The sequence below is a fragment of the Styela clava genome, chromosome 12 (assembly GCF_964204865.1).
Source record: "Styela clava chromosome 12, kaStyClav1.hap1.2, whole genome shotgun sequence".
NCBI lineage: Eukaryota > Metazoa > Chordata > Ascidiacea > Stolidobranchia > Styelidae > Styela > Styela clava.
This window is the reverse complement of record NC_135261.1, coordinates 10,765,299-10,779,267: the sequence shown is the minus strand read 5'-3', so window position 1 is coordinate 10,779,267 and position 13,969 is coordinate 10,765,299. Positions and strand designations below refer to the sequence as shown.

At 34.3% G+C, this 13,969-nt stretch overlaps 4 protein-coding genes across 5 annotated transcripts; 3 read left to right on the top strand and 1 right to left on the bottom strand.

Annotated features, from left to right (window-relative positions):
* Window positions 1–979: 979 nt before the first annotated feature.
* LOC120329210 (MRG/MORF4L-binding protein-like) lies at window positions 980–2,796 on the top strand. Its single transcript, XM_039395751.2, has one exon. The coding sequence runs from the start codon at window positions 1,050–1,052 to the stop codon at window positions 1,548–1,550; it is 501 nt and encodes a 166-aa protein (XP_039251685.1). The 5' UTR covers window positions 980–1,049; the 3' UTR covers window positions 1,551–2,796.
* A 34-nt stretch (window positions 2,797–2,830) lies between these two features.
* Window positions 2,831–4,418, top strand: LOC120329207 (very-long-chain (3R)-3-hydroxyacyl-CoA dehydratase-like). Its single transcript, XM_039395747.2, has one exon. It carries the CDS (start codon window positions 2,831–2,833, stop codon window positions 3,941–3,943), a length of 1,113 nt encoding a protein of 370 aa, XP_039251681.1. The 3' UTR covers window positions 3,944–4,418.
* Window positions 4,419–4,454: 36 nt separating this feature from the next.
* LOC120329208 (NADH-cytochrome b5 reductase-like) lies at window positions 4,455–6,483 on the top strand. 2 transcript variants are annotated; one of them, XM_039395748.2, is made up of 3 exons: window positions 4,455–4,593; window positions 4,709–5,024; window positions 6,001–6,483. In XM_039395748.2, the coding sequence occupies exons 1-3, from the start codon at window positions 4,455–4,457 to the stop codon at window positions 6,464–6,466; spliced, it is 921 nt and encodes a 306-aa protein (XP_039251682.2). In that variant the 3' UTR covers window positions 6,467–6,483. The 2 variants fall into 2 exon arrangements, with proteins under 2 accessions (XP_039251682.2, XP_039251684.2); XM_039395750.2 differs by having other exon boundaries at window positions 4,521–4,616.
* Window positions 6,209–13,953, bottom strand: LOC120330385 (small ribosomal subunit protein mS29-like). Its single transcript, XM_078118280.1, has 10 exons — window positions 13,708–13,953; window positions 13,305–13,421; window positions 12,625–12,733; window positions 12,138–12,230; window positions 11,664–11,818; window positions 11,077–11,243; window positions 8,421–8,493; window positions 8,179–8,238; window positions 7,399–7,618; window positions 6,209–6,971 (listed from the first exon to the last, which is right to left on the bottom strand). Exons 1-10 carry the CDS (start codon window positions 13,951–13,953, stop codon window positions 6,883–6,885), a joined length of 1,329 nt encoding a protein of 442 aa, XP_077974406.1. The 3' UTR covers window positions 6,209–6,882.
* Between the last annotated feature and the right edge of the window lie 16 nt (window positions 13,954–13,969).

The following is a 13,969-nucleotide window of genomic DNA, read 5'->3' as shown; positions in this document are numbered from 1 at the left end:
CACCTCCAAATTATACGGATGGTCGAGTTAGGCGCTGATTCAGGATTTTACAGATTTGATAAATTCTACAACCACACATCAGGGTATCCAAGTGCAGTTTTAAGTATTCTGTGGCGTCTGCAGCTGCCGCAAAACCATGGCGGTATTTCCATACCACAGCCAAACCTATGGCGTCCAAATTGGTCCCAATGAACACCTCAATGATGGCGACTGACTTTTTAGCTGCCACAAACCAAGGACGAGATGCCGTTACCGCGGCAGCAAATTGAAAACCAATGGTTTGTAAAATTTTGCTGCCGTAAACACGGCAGGTGGGCCGTAGAGACAGGGATGTCGCTTATGGTGACAAATATTGGGTACCGTTAAAATCTGGTACATTAATTTGTGAATATACCGTAAATACTGATTACTGAATAGCGCTATAAAACCATGGCAATAGCTGCCGCGGTTAGTTCGTGGCAGGAGCTGCCATGAAGTGGTAAGAACTGCGCCTCAGGGGATCAGTCGAATATCATTTGACTAATGATTAGACATTGTATTGGGAGTACGGTATCATTTAATCTAGTATCTTTTTTTCTGTTTTTGCATCAATTTACGGTACCGTACCATACAGCCATACTACTTGACTACTGTACGGTATCCTGTCTCTGTTATACCGGCGGTACCGTTTAATTATTACGGTATGTCTGTATTAGATATTGTTACATTTTTGAGGCAAATAAACATGCACACATACGGTACCGTACCGCTAATGTACTACCGGTACCGGTACCGCCGGTACTAGACTACCGGTATATCTCAGATTTTTTTTCACACGGTTACAGGTACCGGTATTAATCCAGAAAGCATACCGTTCGGTACAGCTGTACAGGGATTTGAGATTGAGATCTGTATGTTCTGATGGTTGGGAAAATTTATTCGTCTTTATCTGAAGGTTCCAAATCCAGTAGTCTTTTGAAAGGTCGCAAAGTAAATAGGCCTACATATTTAAGTTTTTTATTTATTTTTAATCAGACTTATATTACAGTATTATACAGTTCTGTAGAAAAATGGGTGAAATAATTGAGCGACCATCAGTATCACCCATACTTTGGAATGCGGATACTGAAGTTTGTCTATTTTATGCCATGCGAGGACATAAACCTGTCGGAATTAATAAACATTTTCATATGATGGGAATTCACAGTAAATTTGCTCAATCTTTGGGACAACCTGTAACGAGTGCTCAAATATGGGAACATTTATCAACAATGTATAATCTTGCAGTATTGGATGAATCAGACGCTTTGCCTTTTAATAACAATGTAAAGCATTTTCAACTACCTGAAGACATTTTAAATTTTGGCAAAGATAAAACAAAAAAAGAGCAGCATGAGGCTGCAGTAAAAACGCCATCAACAGCAAAGTCATCCTCAAATAAAGATTTACAGCTGCAAAGCAAAAGCACACCTCCAAGTGCAAAAAGCAATAGAAAACGAACTAGAAATGTTACATCGGTAAGTCCTGCTGTCGGAGCTTCCGGTCCCGGATCAAGTAAGCGGAGGCGGTGATTTAATCCCATTTTCACGAGAATGATGTTACATTCAGACATATGTCAATTATTCGGAAAAAAGTGAAATGTTTGAAAGGATTAAATGCGATGCAAGAATCAAAAGTTGGCCCGGACAGTAGGATGTGAATCAAGATTAAAACAATTTGTGACGAAGCGGAACTTTTTTCTAATAGATAATTTAAAAGCAAATATGTTCATTTTTTGTGTAATTTCTGCTCAAAAATAGTTTTGCTGTTTTCTATGATTAATTTTTTATGAAAATCCTAAGTCAAGCTAAAAACTTCTTTACCAACAAGATGTTCCAATGCCTATTTTGGCTCCAAATTAAACTTTGAACCATTCATGTTGCTATGACTATGACTACATTATCAACATATAATAATCTAATTACTGATCACTCTTGAGATAATCACGAATTTACAAAGACCAATATGTATTTTTTTCTATTTTTATGGCATTCCAATCATAAGTTTTTAGCGAGGGGTATATGTGCATCATTTAGCAATACAAAATATAAACTCAGAATTGTTATTCGCTATGTAAACATTGCCATGATGATATATAGATTTTTATAATCATTGTAAATACAAAAACGAGACGACTTGGATTAATCAAAGAGATATCACTTAAGCATTGTTCACTAATGCTTTGTTCTGTATGTACAATGTGTATTTTCGGCATGTGTAAAAATAAACTACTGATACTGTTGAGAGACTTGCTCACCCTTGTTTCTGCCACTTGGAGTTATTAAAGTTAAGAGCGAGTCTTAGCCAAAGTGGTCCGAGCATATATCTCCTGTGTAATATCATTTAGCTTTGTTCAGTTATTAATAATTGACAAGAATTGCGATTGTATTCTTACAATGATATCACTTTAAACTATGGGCCTATATTATTCTGGATGTTGTATCAAGTATTTCATTATGAACGCTTTGTATAGTGGAATTGAGCTCATTGTTGGTTAAGTTTGCTTAACACTCTAGATATATATATATTTCATCAGAAATTTTGTTAGCCAATTATCAAAATGTGAATTTTTTTGGTTTTGGCTTACTTGATAGATAAAAATCAATTTTCGATTTAATTATCAAATAACAGAATTGGCGAGGCAAGATGAATTTGTGAAGGTATTATTCACTGATATACTATAATTTGTTAAAAATTATTGTTATTTTAGGTGACCGAATGTCATAATAGTAGTTTTGACTTTATCATACCAGTAAATTTTTCCTCCTTTTTCCATAGCTTTATGCATTTTAATAAATAGGCATTTTGCATAATGGGTGATGGAGAATATGCAACCTTGTTACCCACTGTAAGATGGGCACAACGCAAGGATATGCTGAGCTTAAAGATAGAGTTGCAACAATGTCATCATCCTAATATTGTACTGAAGACTAAATCCATGACATTCGAGGCCAAAGGCGTTGGAGCAAACGGTGAAAATCAGTACAAGTTTTCATTAGAATTCTATAAACCAATTGATGAAGAAAGTTGTATTCATAAAGTCACTGGATCATCTGTTGAAGTTTTCTTAACAAAAGAAGGAATGGGTGAATGGTGGCCTCAATTAACTTCGCAAAAAAAGAGTCCCCATTTCTTGAAACTGGATTTTGACAAGTGGAGGTCCGAGTCTGATGAGGAAGATGAAAAAAGAAAGGAACAGGAATCGTCTTTCCTGAGAGAATTGAAGAATGAAAAGAAGAAATACGAGGAAACAGTAGATATGCTAAGGAGAGGATATCTCGTTCTTTATAACGTCATACAGTTTCTAGCTCACTGTTATATATTTTTCTTTCTCACTGTCAATATTTTTAGAGGTGGAACGAAGCTTTTTCCCATTGCTTATGACAGGTGTGGAAATGCAGTGCATTTTGCTGTAGTTCTTTCTTTTATGGAAGCGGTCCATCCTTTTACTGGAATAATGAAAGGCTCTTGGATCACCCCACTAATGCAAGTATTTGGGAGAAATTTTGCTCTGTTTTGTCTTTGGCTGGCTGCAGATTTCATTAAACATGAGTGGTATGTCACAGTACTTCTTTTGGCTTGGAGCAGCATTGAGATGGTTCGTTATCCATTCTATGTTTGTGAAACTGCAAACATTCCTTCTCGTATCGTAACATGGCTTCGTTATTCTTTGTGGATACCACTATATCCGTTAGGCGTCTCAATGGAGACTGTATTATACATACGTGTTTCACAAGTTTTTGCCGAACGTGGTATGTATGAACTTAATATGCCAAATGCTTTTAACTTCACCTTCAAGTTCATCTGGTTGATACGTCTGTATGTTGCACTCTTGTTGTATACAATTGTAACTGTCATGATACCTCACATGTGGAAAATGAGACAAAGAAAATTGAATGGCAGAAGAAAATACAAACAACCATAATGGCTAGTTATCAGCAAATAAACTATATATAAATTTTGAGCAATCATGCTGTGCATTTTTAACCACCGTAATTTAGACAATGATCAAAATTTTAGTAAGAAATTGAAGTACCGGTATGTGCAATGGTATTGCTCAACTTCAAAATCAACAATTTGCCAAGAAGTTTCAGCGCTAATGTTTGAACCAGAATGATTGCTGGTCAAATGTTGTTCCCCTTTTAACACATTGAGTGATTTAATATTCTTAAGCTACAGCAATGGGCGGATTATAGATTTTATTTGATAAATTTTAGGAAATAGCCATGAATTTAACCTTTCAACCCAACCATAAAGAAGCAACAATCCTGAATTGGCAGGAATGATTCAGCAGTAAAATTTATAGATACCCGTACTTATTTTGTGAATGCAAAATACATCATAGTTTCAATGACCAAATTGTTTGATATTTTTGTAATGTTGTGATTTTCTTCAATTAGGCTCTATGTATTTATATCATATAAATTGTCTCATATATGGATTTTCTTCCTCCAACTAAACCAGATGAAAGTGATTGTTGTGGGTCTGGATGCAGAAGATGTGTTTTTGATGTTTATGAAGAGGAATATAAAATTTGGGAGCGTAGAATCAAAGGAAATGAAGATAATGGTGTAGGTGATGTTTGTGAATAATGCTTGGTGAATAACTCAAAATAATTATTCGTTGTCCATTATGTTTTTTCAAACTTAACATTTATTTGAATACTTTTCAACACAATCATCACTTTCAGGTGGAACAGAAGAAGCCACACTGTGTCCAGGCAAGTACACGGACCTGAGAATTCAGAAAATGGACAGAGTTAACACAAACACATTTGTGTACCATTTGTCTGAACAATCAGGGAAGCAAATTCAATTCAAGATGGATATAGGGCAGCATGTTATCATAAAAGCTAACTTTGGTGAAGAGTACATTACGAGGCCATTCACACCTGTTCAAATGACTGAATTTGATAAGAATTTAACTCTAGTGATTAAACTGTATGAAAATGGAAAAATGTCTTCTGTGGTGAGCGACTGGAAAGTGGGTGATTTAGTACGATGCAGGTGAGACTTGTACGTCCAATAATCGACTTGTACGTCCAATAATCATGCTAGAACATCAGCATTTATGAGCTTTGTTGAAAAGCTACGATGGCACGGTAGCCAATGGCAAGCCCCACTGTCGATATAGGATGGGTGACACTGAAACAACAAATGCTTTAGTTTGGATCAGGGGTGTGCGGCCTTTATTACAAGAGGGCCAGATAAAAATGAATGGGTGAAACAGCGGGCCGCACCTTTATTCATTATAAGCTTCCTAGTAGTTACAGGCACGAAAATGTTGGTTATTAATCTTATGACATTGCGTTGTTAGCTGTTGGGGCATTGTATCGTCATAGGCATAGATAGAAAATTGAACTCTGGTATTAACTAAATAAAAACCTCGTTCCGCGGGCCCCTGGTTTAGATGAGTGAACACTGAAACTTTATATGCTAAGCCCACTGCAGGATGCTTCTAGATACCCAATTGAAGCCACCTCCCCTTCACAAGTTATTTATGATTGAGCCCACAGCAGACTCTCTCTGCAGTGATTAATTCAAAATACCACTTTAAATCTTTTTAGAAATACTTTTCAAACTTACTTTCTGACTTAATGAAAATAGCATACAGTAATCTCTTTCCACGATATATCATGTATATTTATGAGCTTTGCTGTTATCAAGCCATATCTTGTTTTATCTGAAGAAGACTATGATCTAACGAAAGCTCATAAATATACTTGATATTTCGTGGAAAGAGATTACCGTCCGTATGGTGTTTTTATTTATCTTTATAATACCATCTCAGTCACGCATCCTTGTGGCTACAGCCACATACGGATCCGGAATATGAAATAAACAAGGAGAAAGGACCTGCAGTTCAATACCCTAGTACACCCCATACTTATAAATGGATGGCTATACCTTCATTTTGATACAGTGAGGCTGCTTATACCAGATTTAAGTAACATTGCAATATATTTACATTGTTTTTCTCTAGGGGGCCAGTTGGGTCACAAATACAGTACAGTTGCAATAAATGGGGGAAAATTCTTCTAATTGCTGCAGGAACTGGAATAACACCAATGGCTAAAGTTATACAAACTATTCTATGCAATGATGATGAAGACACTGTGATAATACTCCTTTACGCTTGTCAAGTTTATGAAGACATCCTGCTGAAAGAACAACTAGACAAATGGGCAGAATACTGGAATTTTCATGTCATTTATTTTTTAAGTCAAGAAGATAAAAAACAAGTAGAATCGAAGAAGAAGTATAATGAAAATATATTCTATGAACGTATCAGTTTTAACAGTTTGAAATCGATTGGAGAACAGTTTCACATAAACTTTGACGACGCAAAGCTCTATTCTTTTGTGTGCGGGCCTATTGAATTTGAAATTGATTTAGAAAAGAATCTTGTGAACTGTGGTATGACTATTGAAAATATATATCGTTTTTAATTATGATTCACTATTATGCTAAATGAAAAAAAAATTTACCAGATGTTTGATTATTTTCTAATGTCGACGTACGGTGATCGAGTTTTATCTACATTTCCAATTTTTTGCATTATTAACAGCTAAGCAAGAAAGCACCACTGCCAATACGGAAAATCTAATGTTTAAATTTGATCTATGGAGAGTAATACTCTTTGAACTAATAAGAATCAGACTGATATGGTGTAGCAAAAGATTTAACATAGGTATTACAACAGCGGTCAATGGAAGGGTGGTTACAATTTATACCACCTATGGGCTTATTTTCACATCTGACCTGAAGGCCATGGTCTGAGATCTTGTCCATTTCGATAACTTTGAATGGCATATGCCACAGTGATTTCATTTCGCTTCTGATCAGATTCAGTTTCTTTCAAAATTTAGTTTAGGGTGTTACAAACTTTGGCAAGCTCAACAGGGTTAGTGCCTGATAATTGTATAATCTCTTGTCTTCCCTCATCTGTCATTGCTGAAAAATGAAGTCATATCATGTATAAAAAGAAATTTACACTATACATATTAAAGAGTGGATTATATTTTTTTTTTATCAGAGGGAGATGAAAGCATGGACTATATTTAGATAGCAGATAAGTGTGGATATAGATAAATGAAACAAACAATATTGATATTTGACAATGTAAAATTTGGTAGATTTTAAACACTAAACTAGTGTTATCCATAACACCATATTGTGACACAAAAAGTTTTAACAATACACAGGGGGTAAACAATTCAAAATATATTTTCAACTAGTAATCATAATTTAACCAACAGAACCACATTAATAACATGGTGGAACATAGAGAATTCTTTTACTCAGAATTTACTCTTAAGAAGCAGTAATCTTGCACAGTGAAAATCTAAAACAAATCTAAATTTCTGTCTAAAGCTCATACCTTTTTCTGTTAGCCATTTTCTGTCTTCATAATATGCAAGTTGGGAAAGAATCTCTTCATGAGTGTAGTTCTCAACTTCTACGGGGATATGAGGGTCAAGTGCATCAAATCCCTCATGTCCGAGTACTTTATATGTGTGCGTAGCATCTCTGATATTTATTCCACGTCTTAATGGCGTGGTATATATGCAACTCATTGCACAAACTACAGCCCCATTTGTCTGAATAGAAAGTATAAATAATAGATCATAAAAAATGGTCACATTCTTATCATTAGATGAAATACCCAAAATTGTATTTGTTCGTAGCATGAGTACTGAGTAGTCCCTGCTGCAAAAGAAATGCGCTGGGATCTTGGTACAAATTGCAAAAAAAAATTTGGACAAAAAATCTATTCAGTTTAAATATTGCCTTGCTGTAAATTTAAACTGTATTTTAATATTTCGAATTCATAGGTCTAACTGAGAGGTATTGAAATATCAACAATGTTTCCAGCATAGCAATTCTCACCGAAAATAACATATAGGTTCAAACCCAACATATGCCACCTTACTCAAGATGCAATAAAATATGATATATGCCAAACTGAGAAGATCTCATTTCGTCCAAAAACTCAATAGCTCCCACATATCAGTGATTCATGCCTCAGGTAGGAAACACTACATAACTAGACATATACCTCTCAGAATACGAGACTAAAAACTGTATATTTAACCATCCGCATTGAACAAGTAGTATATTTTCAAAGAATGGGTCCAATATAGAAAGTACTCGATCTTACCCATGTATTACTCATAAGCTTCTTCAAATTAATAACAAATGCAAGTTCATCAGCATTGACCTGTAAAATGTATATGCATATAAGTGACAGGAAGTTACATTGTACATCTTCTCAAATTTAACATTTTGCACAAGTATTTGTCCTTCCAAAAGTGTATCACTATTAATTATAAAAACAGAATTTCATCAAGTTTCCAAACTCTTATCATAGCTATCCAAATCTTATATATTTATTAATCTTACATATCCTTCTATAGATACTTTTAGATTTGTGCTGGCGAATAGTGCATTCACGCAGTCTATGGCAACCAGAGTCCTGCAACACAAAAAAACGTAGGATGATAATTTTCTAACAAATTTGAATAGATGTAACAAACTATGCCGAGTCTGCCATATTTTATGGATCGGGTAGTGCTTTATTGTCTACACTCAAAACCAATACCGGTTGCGTCCAATAGCCCGGTGCCCCATGTGTGGTCAAAAAAACAATCACGATGCACCTCATGGTCTATAACAGGGGTTCTCAAACTTTTGGTGTTGCGGAGCCCTTGAAAAGATTAACTATTATTCACGGAGCCCCAAATGAAATGTTAAAATTGTTACTTTTCTATTAATATTCCTGAGTAAAATTAAAAGTACTTTACTTAATTTGAATGCTAAACCTTTTTTAATAGGGTTAATACAAGTCATAAATAAATCTAAATTTCAAAGATAAATTATGTATACTAAAACTGTAAATTTGACACTTGATAAACATATTAATAAATTATGGACCGAATCTTTACTCTTTTGACATTTTCAGAAGACTTACAAAGTCGCTGACAACGTGCGCGAATGTATTTTGTTACATTCGCCGATGGTTCTCCTCAGCATGGCAATTTTTTAACATCTTTACGTCGGTGTTTATTCTCCCTAAATCAAAAATTTCCGTCGGCACGTACATGTATTGTTTCACAATGACGACGATAATTGCTTTTTTGTTCTCGTGGGGAATTATGAGTTCAATGTGAAAAACATGTTACCATATCGTCACGCTAATAACCGAATTGCGTAAGTCATTTTTGACGATTTTGAGTTTTTTTTTATAAAATAGGTATTTATGTGATGCTGCGCACCTGTCTGTTAACTCAGATTTTATATTAAGAATTCCGAAACCCATAAAAATGAAGATTTAGTATGACATGCACATTTGTGCAATTGTTTCCTCATAATGAATTATCATTGTTACCGCAGGACTATTTTGACGTCACGAAGGCAAAATAACCTCGGCGAAGTATTTACGAGTTTTTGCATCTCGGATTCTAGCTTAGCGCGTATTAATTTGAATTTATACTACAGTATAGGAAGGCGTGCACTTGTGATATTCACTGTCCGAGTTTGGGTGCATTGCTGTTTTATCCTTTATATTTAATCTTAGTCTTTTTTCGGTGGGTGTGCGGAACGTGTTATATTGATGAAATATATATTTTTAAACATAAAAAATATTGAAATTAAAACTGATTAGCTATTTTGGGGATTAGACATTGTAGATACTGAGAATTACATTCGTTTTTGGAATGTTTAGTTTTCAGGACTGGTGCATATAGTAAAGTTGCAAAATTGCGTATGTGCCCAAGTCATAAACACATTTCTGCCTAAGTCACAGTGCGCCTTTATGACGTCACTTAACTGCGTCATACAAATTAACTTAAATCCGGCTACGATCAAAAAATTGAACCATGGCAAATTATTGACTCTCAATGGCATAACAATATCATTAGGTTTTTTACGTTTTTCTCAAAACTGCTAAAAATGACTTACGCAATTCGGTTATTAGCGTGATGATATTATAGTCATCGGCGACAAAACGCTAAAAATAATTTAATAAAGAAAATTTTATTTCAGCAGTCTCACGTCAGATCAAAAACGCTTTTATATAGGCATTGGAAATCACAAAATTTGGTGTTATGTTAGGTTTTCTCTGGTGATTCATCGTAGTAACTGCGAAATCGTAACACAGTCAATTGTGCGCGCGATGTACCTTTTTTTCATTCTGAAACCACCGACGGAGCCGCATGCAATAAATTAATTTCAATCGTTCGTATTTTGCCGAGACCTTGTGATTTTTTAAACGGCGATTAAAATATCAATTATTATCTTGCTTAAAAATAATCTCGAGTGCAAAAGAACAAATGAAGTTTGACAAATCCCAAGATCGCAAAAATACGACTCCAATTTATTTATAGTTGGCAGTTTATCACATATTTTATGTTATTTTAGAATAGTAATCCTTTATTTTAGTAATCCTAATAGTAATCTCGAATCAAACGTGAGTAACGACGAGCACAATTATATTATTAGAACAAGACACTTTAATTAAATGCTCGCATCGGTCATGGATTGAATATTTTACGCAACAGAAATCTCGCAATCCGTTTTTTTTTTTAACTCGCGAAGAATGTCGCGCGGAAGTTTCCGATTCCATTCCCACCCCCTCCTCAGAAGCCTGGCTGCGCTCCAGCTTATAAATAATTTCATTTTTTAATTTAGCCTCTTTGCCATATTTCGAGGCTATATATTGTTTCAGATATTATCAAAGCTGTTATTGCTTCTTTGAACTGTTACAAAATTAGCCAAGTCAGTATTTTGAAAAGTAATCGAATAGCTCGCGGAGCCCCTGGGTTTCTCTCGCGGAGCCCTGGGGCTCCGTACGGAGCACTTTGAGAACCTATGGTCTATAAAATATGATACTATTTAATAACCATCTAAGTTCGAAAAATTATTCAGTAGCACCCTTTATTTGAGCAATCGAACAATCACTATATTAGTGTAAACTCACTGGCAGGGAATAACTAGCCTTAGAGTTAGAGCTGAAGTTTTATCAAAAATTAAAAGAAAAAAAATAATAATTCCTCACTACCTAGGCATTGTTTCAGGTCCCTGTACTCTTATTTCTCTCATAATACAACCAATAGCATCTGTTGCAAGTCTAGTTCTGGCGATACCTTGATCTACAAGAGCTCCCAGTGAAGATCCAGCATCCGTTTTTTCCCTTTTTGTCCAAATATAATCTTTTGAAGTTTTTATCTATACAGAGCAGAGGATCAACCAAATTAAAAGCCTATATTATAATGATTCATTCTACAACAGGCTCCTTAGAAATATTCCGTAGATTTCTTTTTCATATAATAATATAAATTGGATATACCCAGGACATGTTTTGTTTGGGGAGGATTTGAAAGTCAATAATACCAATACAGATTAACTTTAAGGTTAACCACAGTTACATGTCGCTTTACCCATGCAAGTCATAGATAATAGTAGCTAACAAACATTTTTTTATTAAATGCACAGATATGGTTTTGAAAAATTCATAACTAACAGCAGTTACATTGACCACCCTATGATGGCCAAGTGTCAAGCTAGCAATCAACTCAGACTGTATTGCTTGACAGAACTCGCAACCAATGTGGAAAAATTAGTTATCTTTATGCTAAACATACATACATTCGCAAGATGCTGTTTATTAATTCGTTTAAATACTTCAAGCCATGCGACTGCTCGATCAGGTTGGTCATAACGATCATTATTCCATTGTGACTCTGACAGTTCTTTTAGTTGTGTTTGTTTGTGTTTTGATCTATGCAACATCCAATCCCATGCTGAATGTTTAAAATCATTAAAAAAAATTTACTTTGAAACTATAACAAGTATATTTATTTATGGCCAAGATTCAGATAAAAAAAACAGGATCCAATATTCATTTCTTCACCACCATAAGTTAGAGATCTTGAGTTTGATCCCAATTTACCCCACACTTGCTAGATGACATGAAGTCTCAGAGACTACTTATACAGATCCAAGTGTGAAGAAAAGACATATCATGGATCAGACAATGAGAATATCTACTTATCAACAGAAATTTATTGGTGAATCAATAAATATTAACAAAATAGCTAATAAAAACTTCAAACTTCTCACCGTTAAAAATAGGAACAATAAGCCAACCATATTTTGAACAATAATGTGTAACATGTTGTAAGGTGTAACTTTTTCCAGTTCCGAAATCGCCATCTGAGTTTTGAGTTAAGAAATGTTGGGGAAAAGGGGTTTCTGGCAGTTTCATTTATCTCTTTATTTACTTTATTGCCACATATTTTTTACGTGTTTTTTGAACAAAACATACGATCACCTTACTATCTGTTTTTGTAGCTTATTGATAGGTAGGTATTTTTGAAGTGAGGCGCGAGACTTGACAAATTCTAAATATGGTGCATGACCTAAAAAGTTTAAGATCCAATGTATAAGAGTAGCCTATGTGTACGCATAAATACATACAGTTACAATGTCCAATACATAGCTCTTGTCATGCATGACACATTTAACAAACTTTTCGTTTAATGCAGATTAAGATAACCAAGATAGCCGACTAGAAAAACAATTATGGTATATGCTTCTGTAAGGATACAAATAAGATATCTTTGTACAGGAAGGGAGTAATCAGCATGCTTCAAATAATTTAAAATTTCAATAGATGGTTTTCGTATCATCATCGATGCTTCATTGAAAGCATGAAACTGAAAAAAAACAATTGCTGTAATAAAACAGTAGAAAAATATCATCCTATTGTGCACACCAAAAACGATAGTAGTATATAATATCCCAAATGGACAACAATTTTGTTATTAACTCATATCTGAGCACAACATAGATATGATAAAAAGCATACATCCAAGTCTGTCAAAGTTACTTTCTTGTTGATAAAGAAAAATATCCAGCTTTTAAATTGACTTCGATCAATTTCGTTTTTCGTGATGACTTCTTTTTTATATTACTGGTCTCTATTATCCTGGTTACAATTACAAAATCAAGTCATGATTTAAATAGACATTAATACTCAAATTACCTTTTCTCTCAGCAGAAAATTTTCAACATCAACGTCACACATTTGAATACAACTTTCAAATTGATTCGATTCACACATCTTTGTTGTCACAAAAGTTGTGAATTAATCGTTATTTAAACTCTTTACTATCATTAACAATATTATTAAAAAAACAGATACCAGTGATAAATGCAGAGTGCAATTCTGAGCATAAATTACACATTTTCAGCAGTGCATTACAGCCATAAGCGAGAAATACATACTTCTTCTAGAGATTTTTTGTCAAAAGCTTTTGAGCTGATACCATCCGGGCTGAGGACTTTGAATTCGTTTTGTGGAATTGTGTAAAATAAACCGATGTCTTTCATACTATGATCTGCCTGAAAATTAAATCATAGTATTTAATTTAAATTCCGTATATGAATATTTTATTAATTGCATCATTAGTATTAAATCTTTTTATATATGCACATCATTAAAATATTCATAATTTAATGTATTCGCACACGGCACAACCATTTCCAAGTTATTAATTATAAAACTCTATGTCATCTGCTTCAAGCGGATTTAAAATGATGCAAACAAAGGCTGGTCCTTTACACATAGACTCCGCCACTCGATCAAAGCCTAATTAAACAGCTAATTTTACATTAAAAAAAAACACACCGGGTCATTATTTTCACATCTAAATTTCTTTGGTAAATACAATTTATGTGCTTGTTCCACCGTCAAACTTGAGACTGGTGATAATTCTTCAGATGAAAAGAACCTTCTTTGCAAATTAATGAAAGCTTGCAATCGTAATGCTGGTCTGATTCGAATTTTCATACACCCTGAGCAGATTGTACTGAGTTTTCTTGAATGTGACATAGTATAGTTCCAAAGAGGAAACCCTTTACAAATTACAGACATACTTTTTATTGTTATT

Coding starts and splice junctions, on each gene's coding strand:
- LOC120329210 (XM_039395751.2), top strand. CDS start 1,050: ATGGGTGAAATAATTGAGCGACCATCAGTATCACCCATACTTTGGAAT.
- LOC120329207 (XM_039395747.2), top strand. CDS start 2,831: ATGGGTGATGGAGAATATGCAACCTTGTTACCCACTGTAAGATGGGCA.
- LOC120329208 (XM_039395748.2), top strand. CDS start 4,455: ATGGATTTTCTTCCTCCAACTAAACCAGATGAAAGTGATTGTTGTGGG. Junction 4,594..4,708: donor AAATGAAGATAATGGTGTAG/GTGATGTTTGTG, acceptor CATCACTTTCAG/GTGGAACAGAAGAAGCCACA. Junction 5,025..6,000: donor GGTGATTTAGTACGATGCAG/GTGAGACTTGTA, acceptor GTTTTTCTCTAG/GGGGCCAGTTGGGTCACAAA.
- LOC120330385 (XM_078118280.1), bottom strand. CDS start 13,953: ATGTCTGTAATTTGTAAAGGGTTTCCTCTTTGGAACTATACTATGTCA. Junction 12,231..12,624: donor TGTACAAAGATATCTTATTT/GTATCCTTACAG, acceptor CTCAAAACTCAG/ATGGCGATTTCGGAACTGGA. Junction 8,494..11,076: donor GGACCTGAAACAATGCCTAG/GTAGTGAGGAAT, acceptor TTTGTGTTGCAG/GACTCTGGTTGCCATAGACT.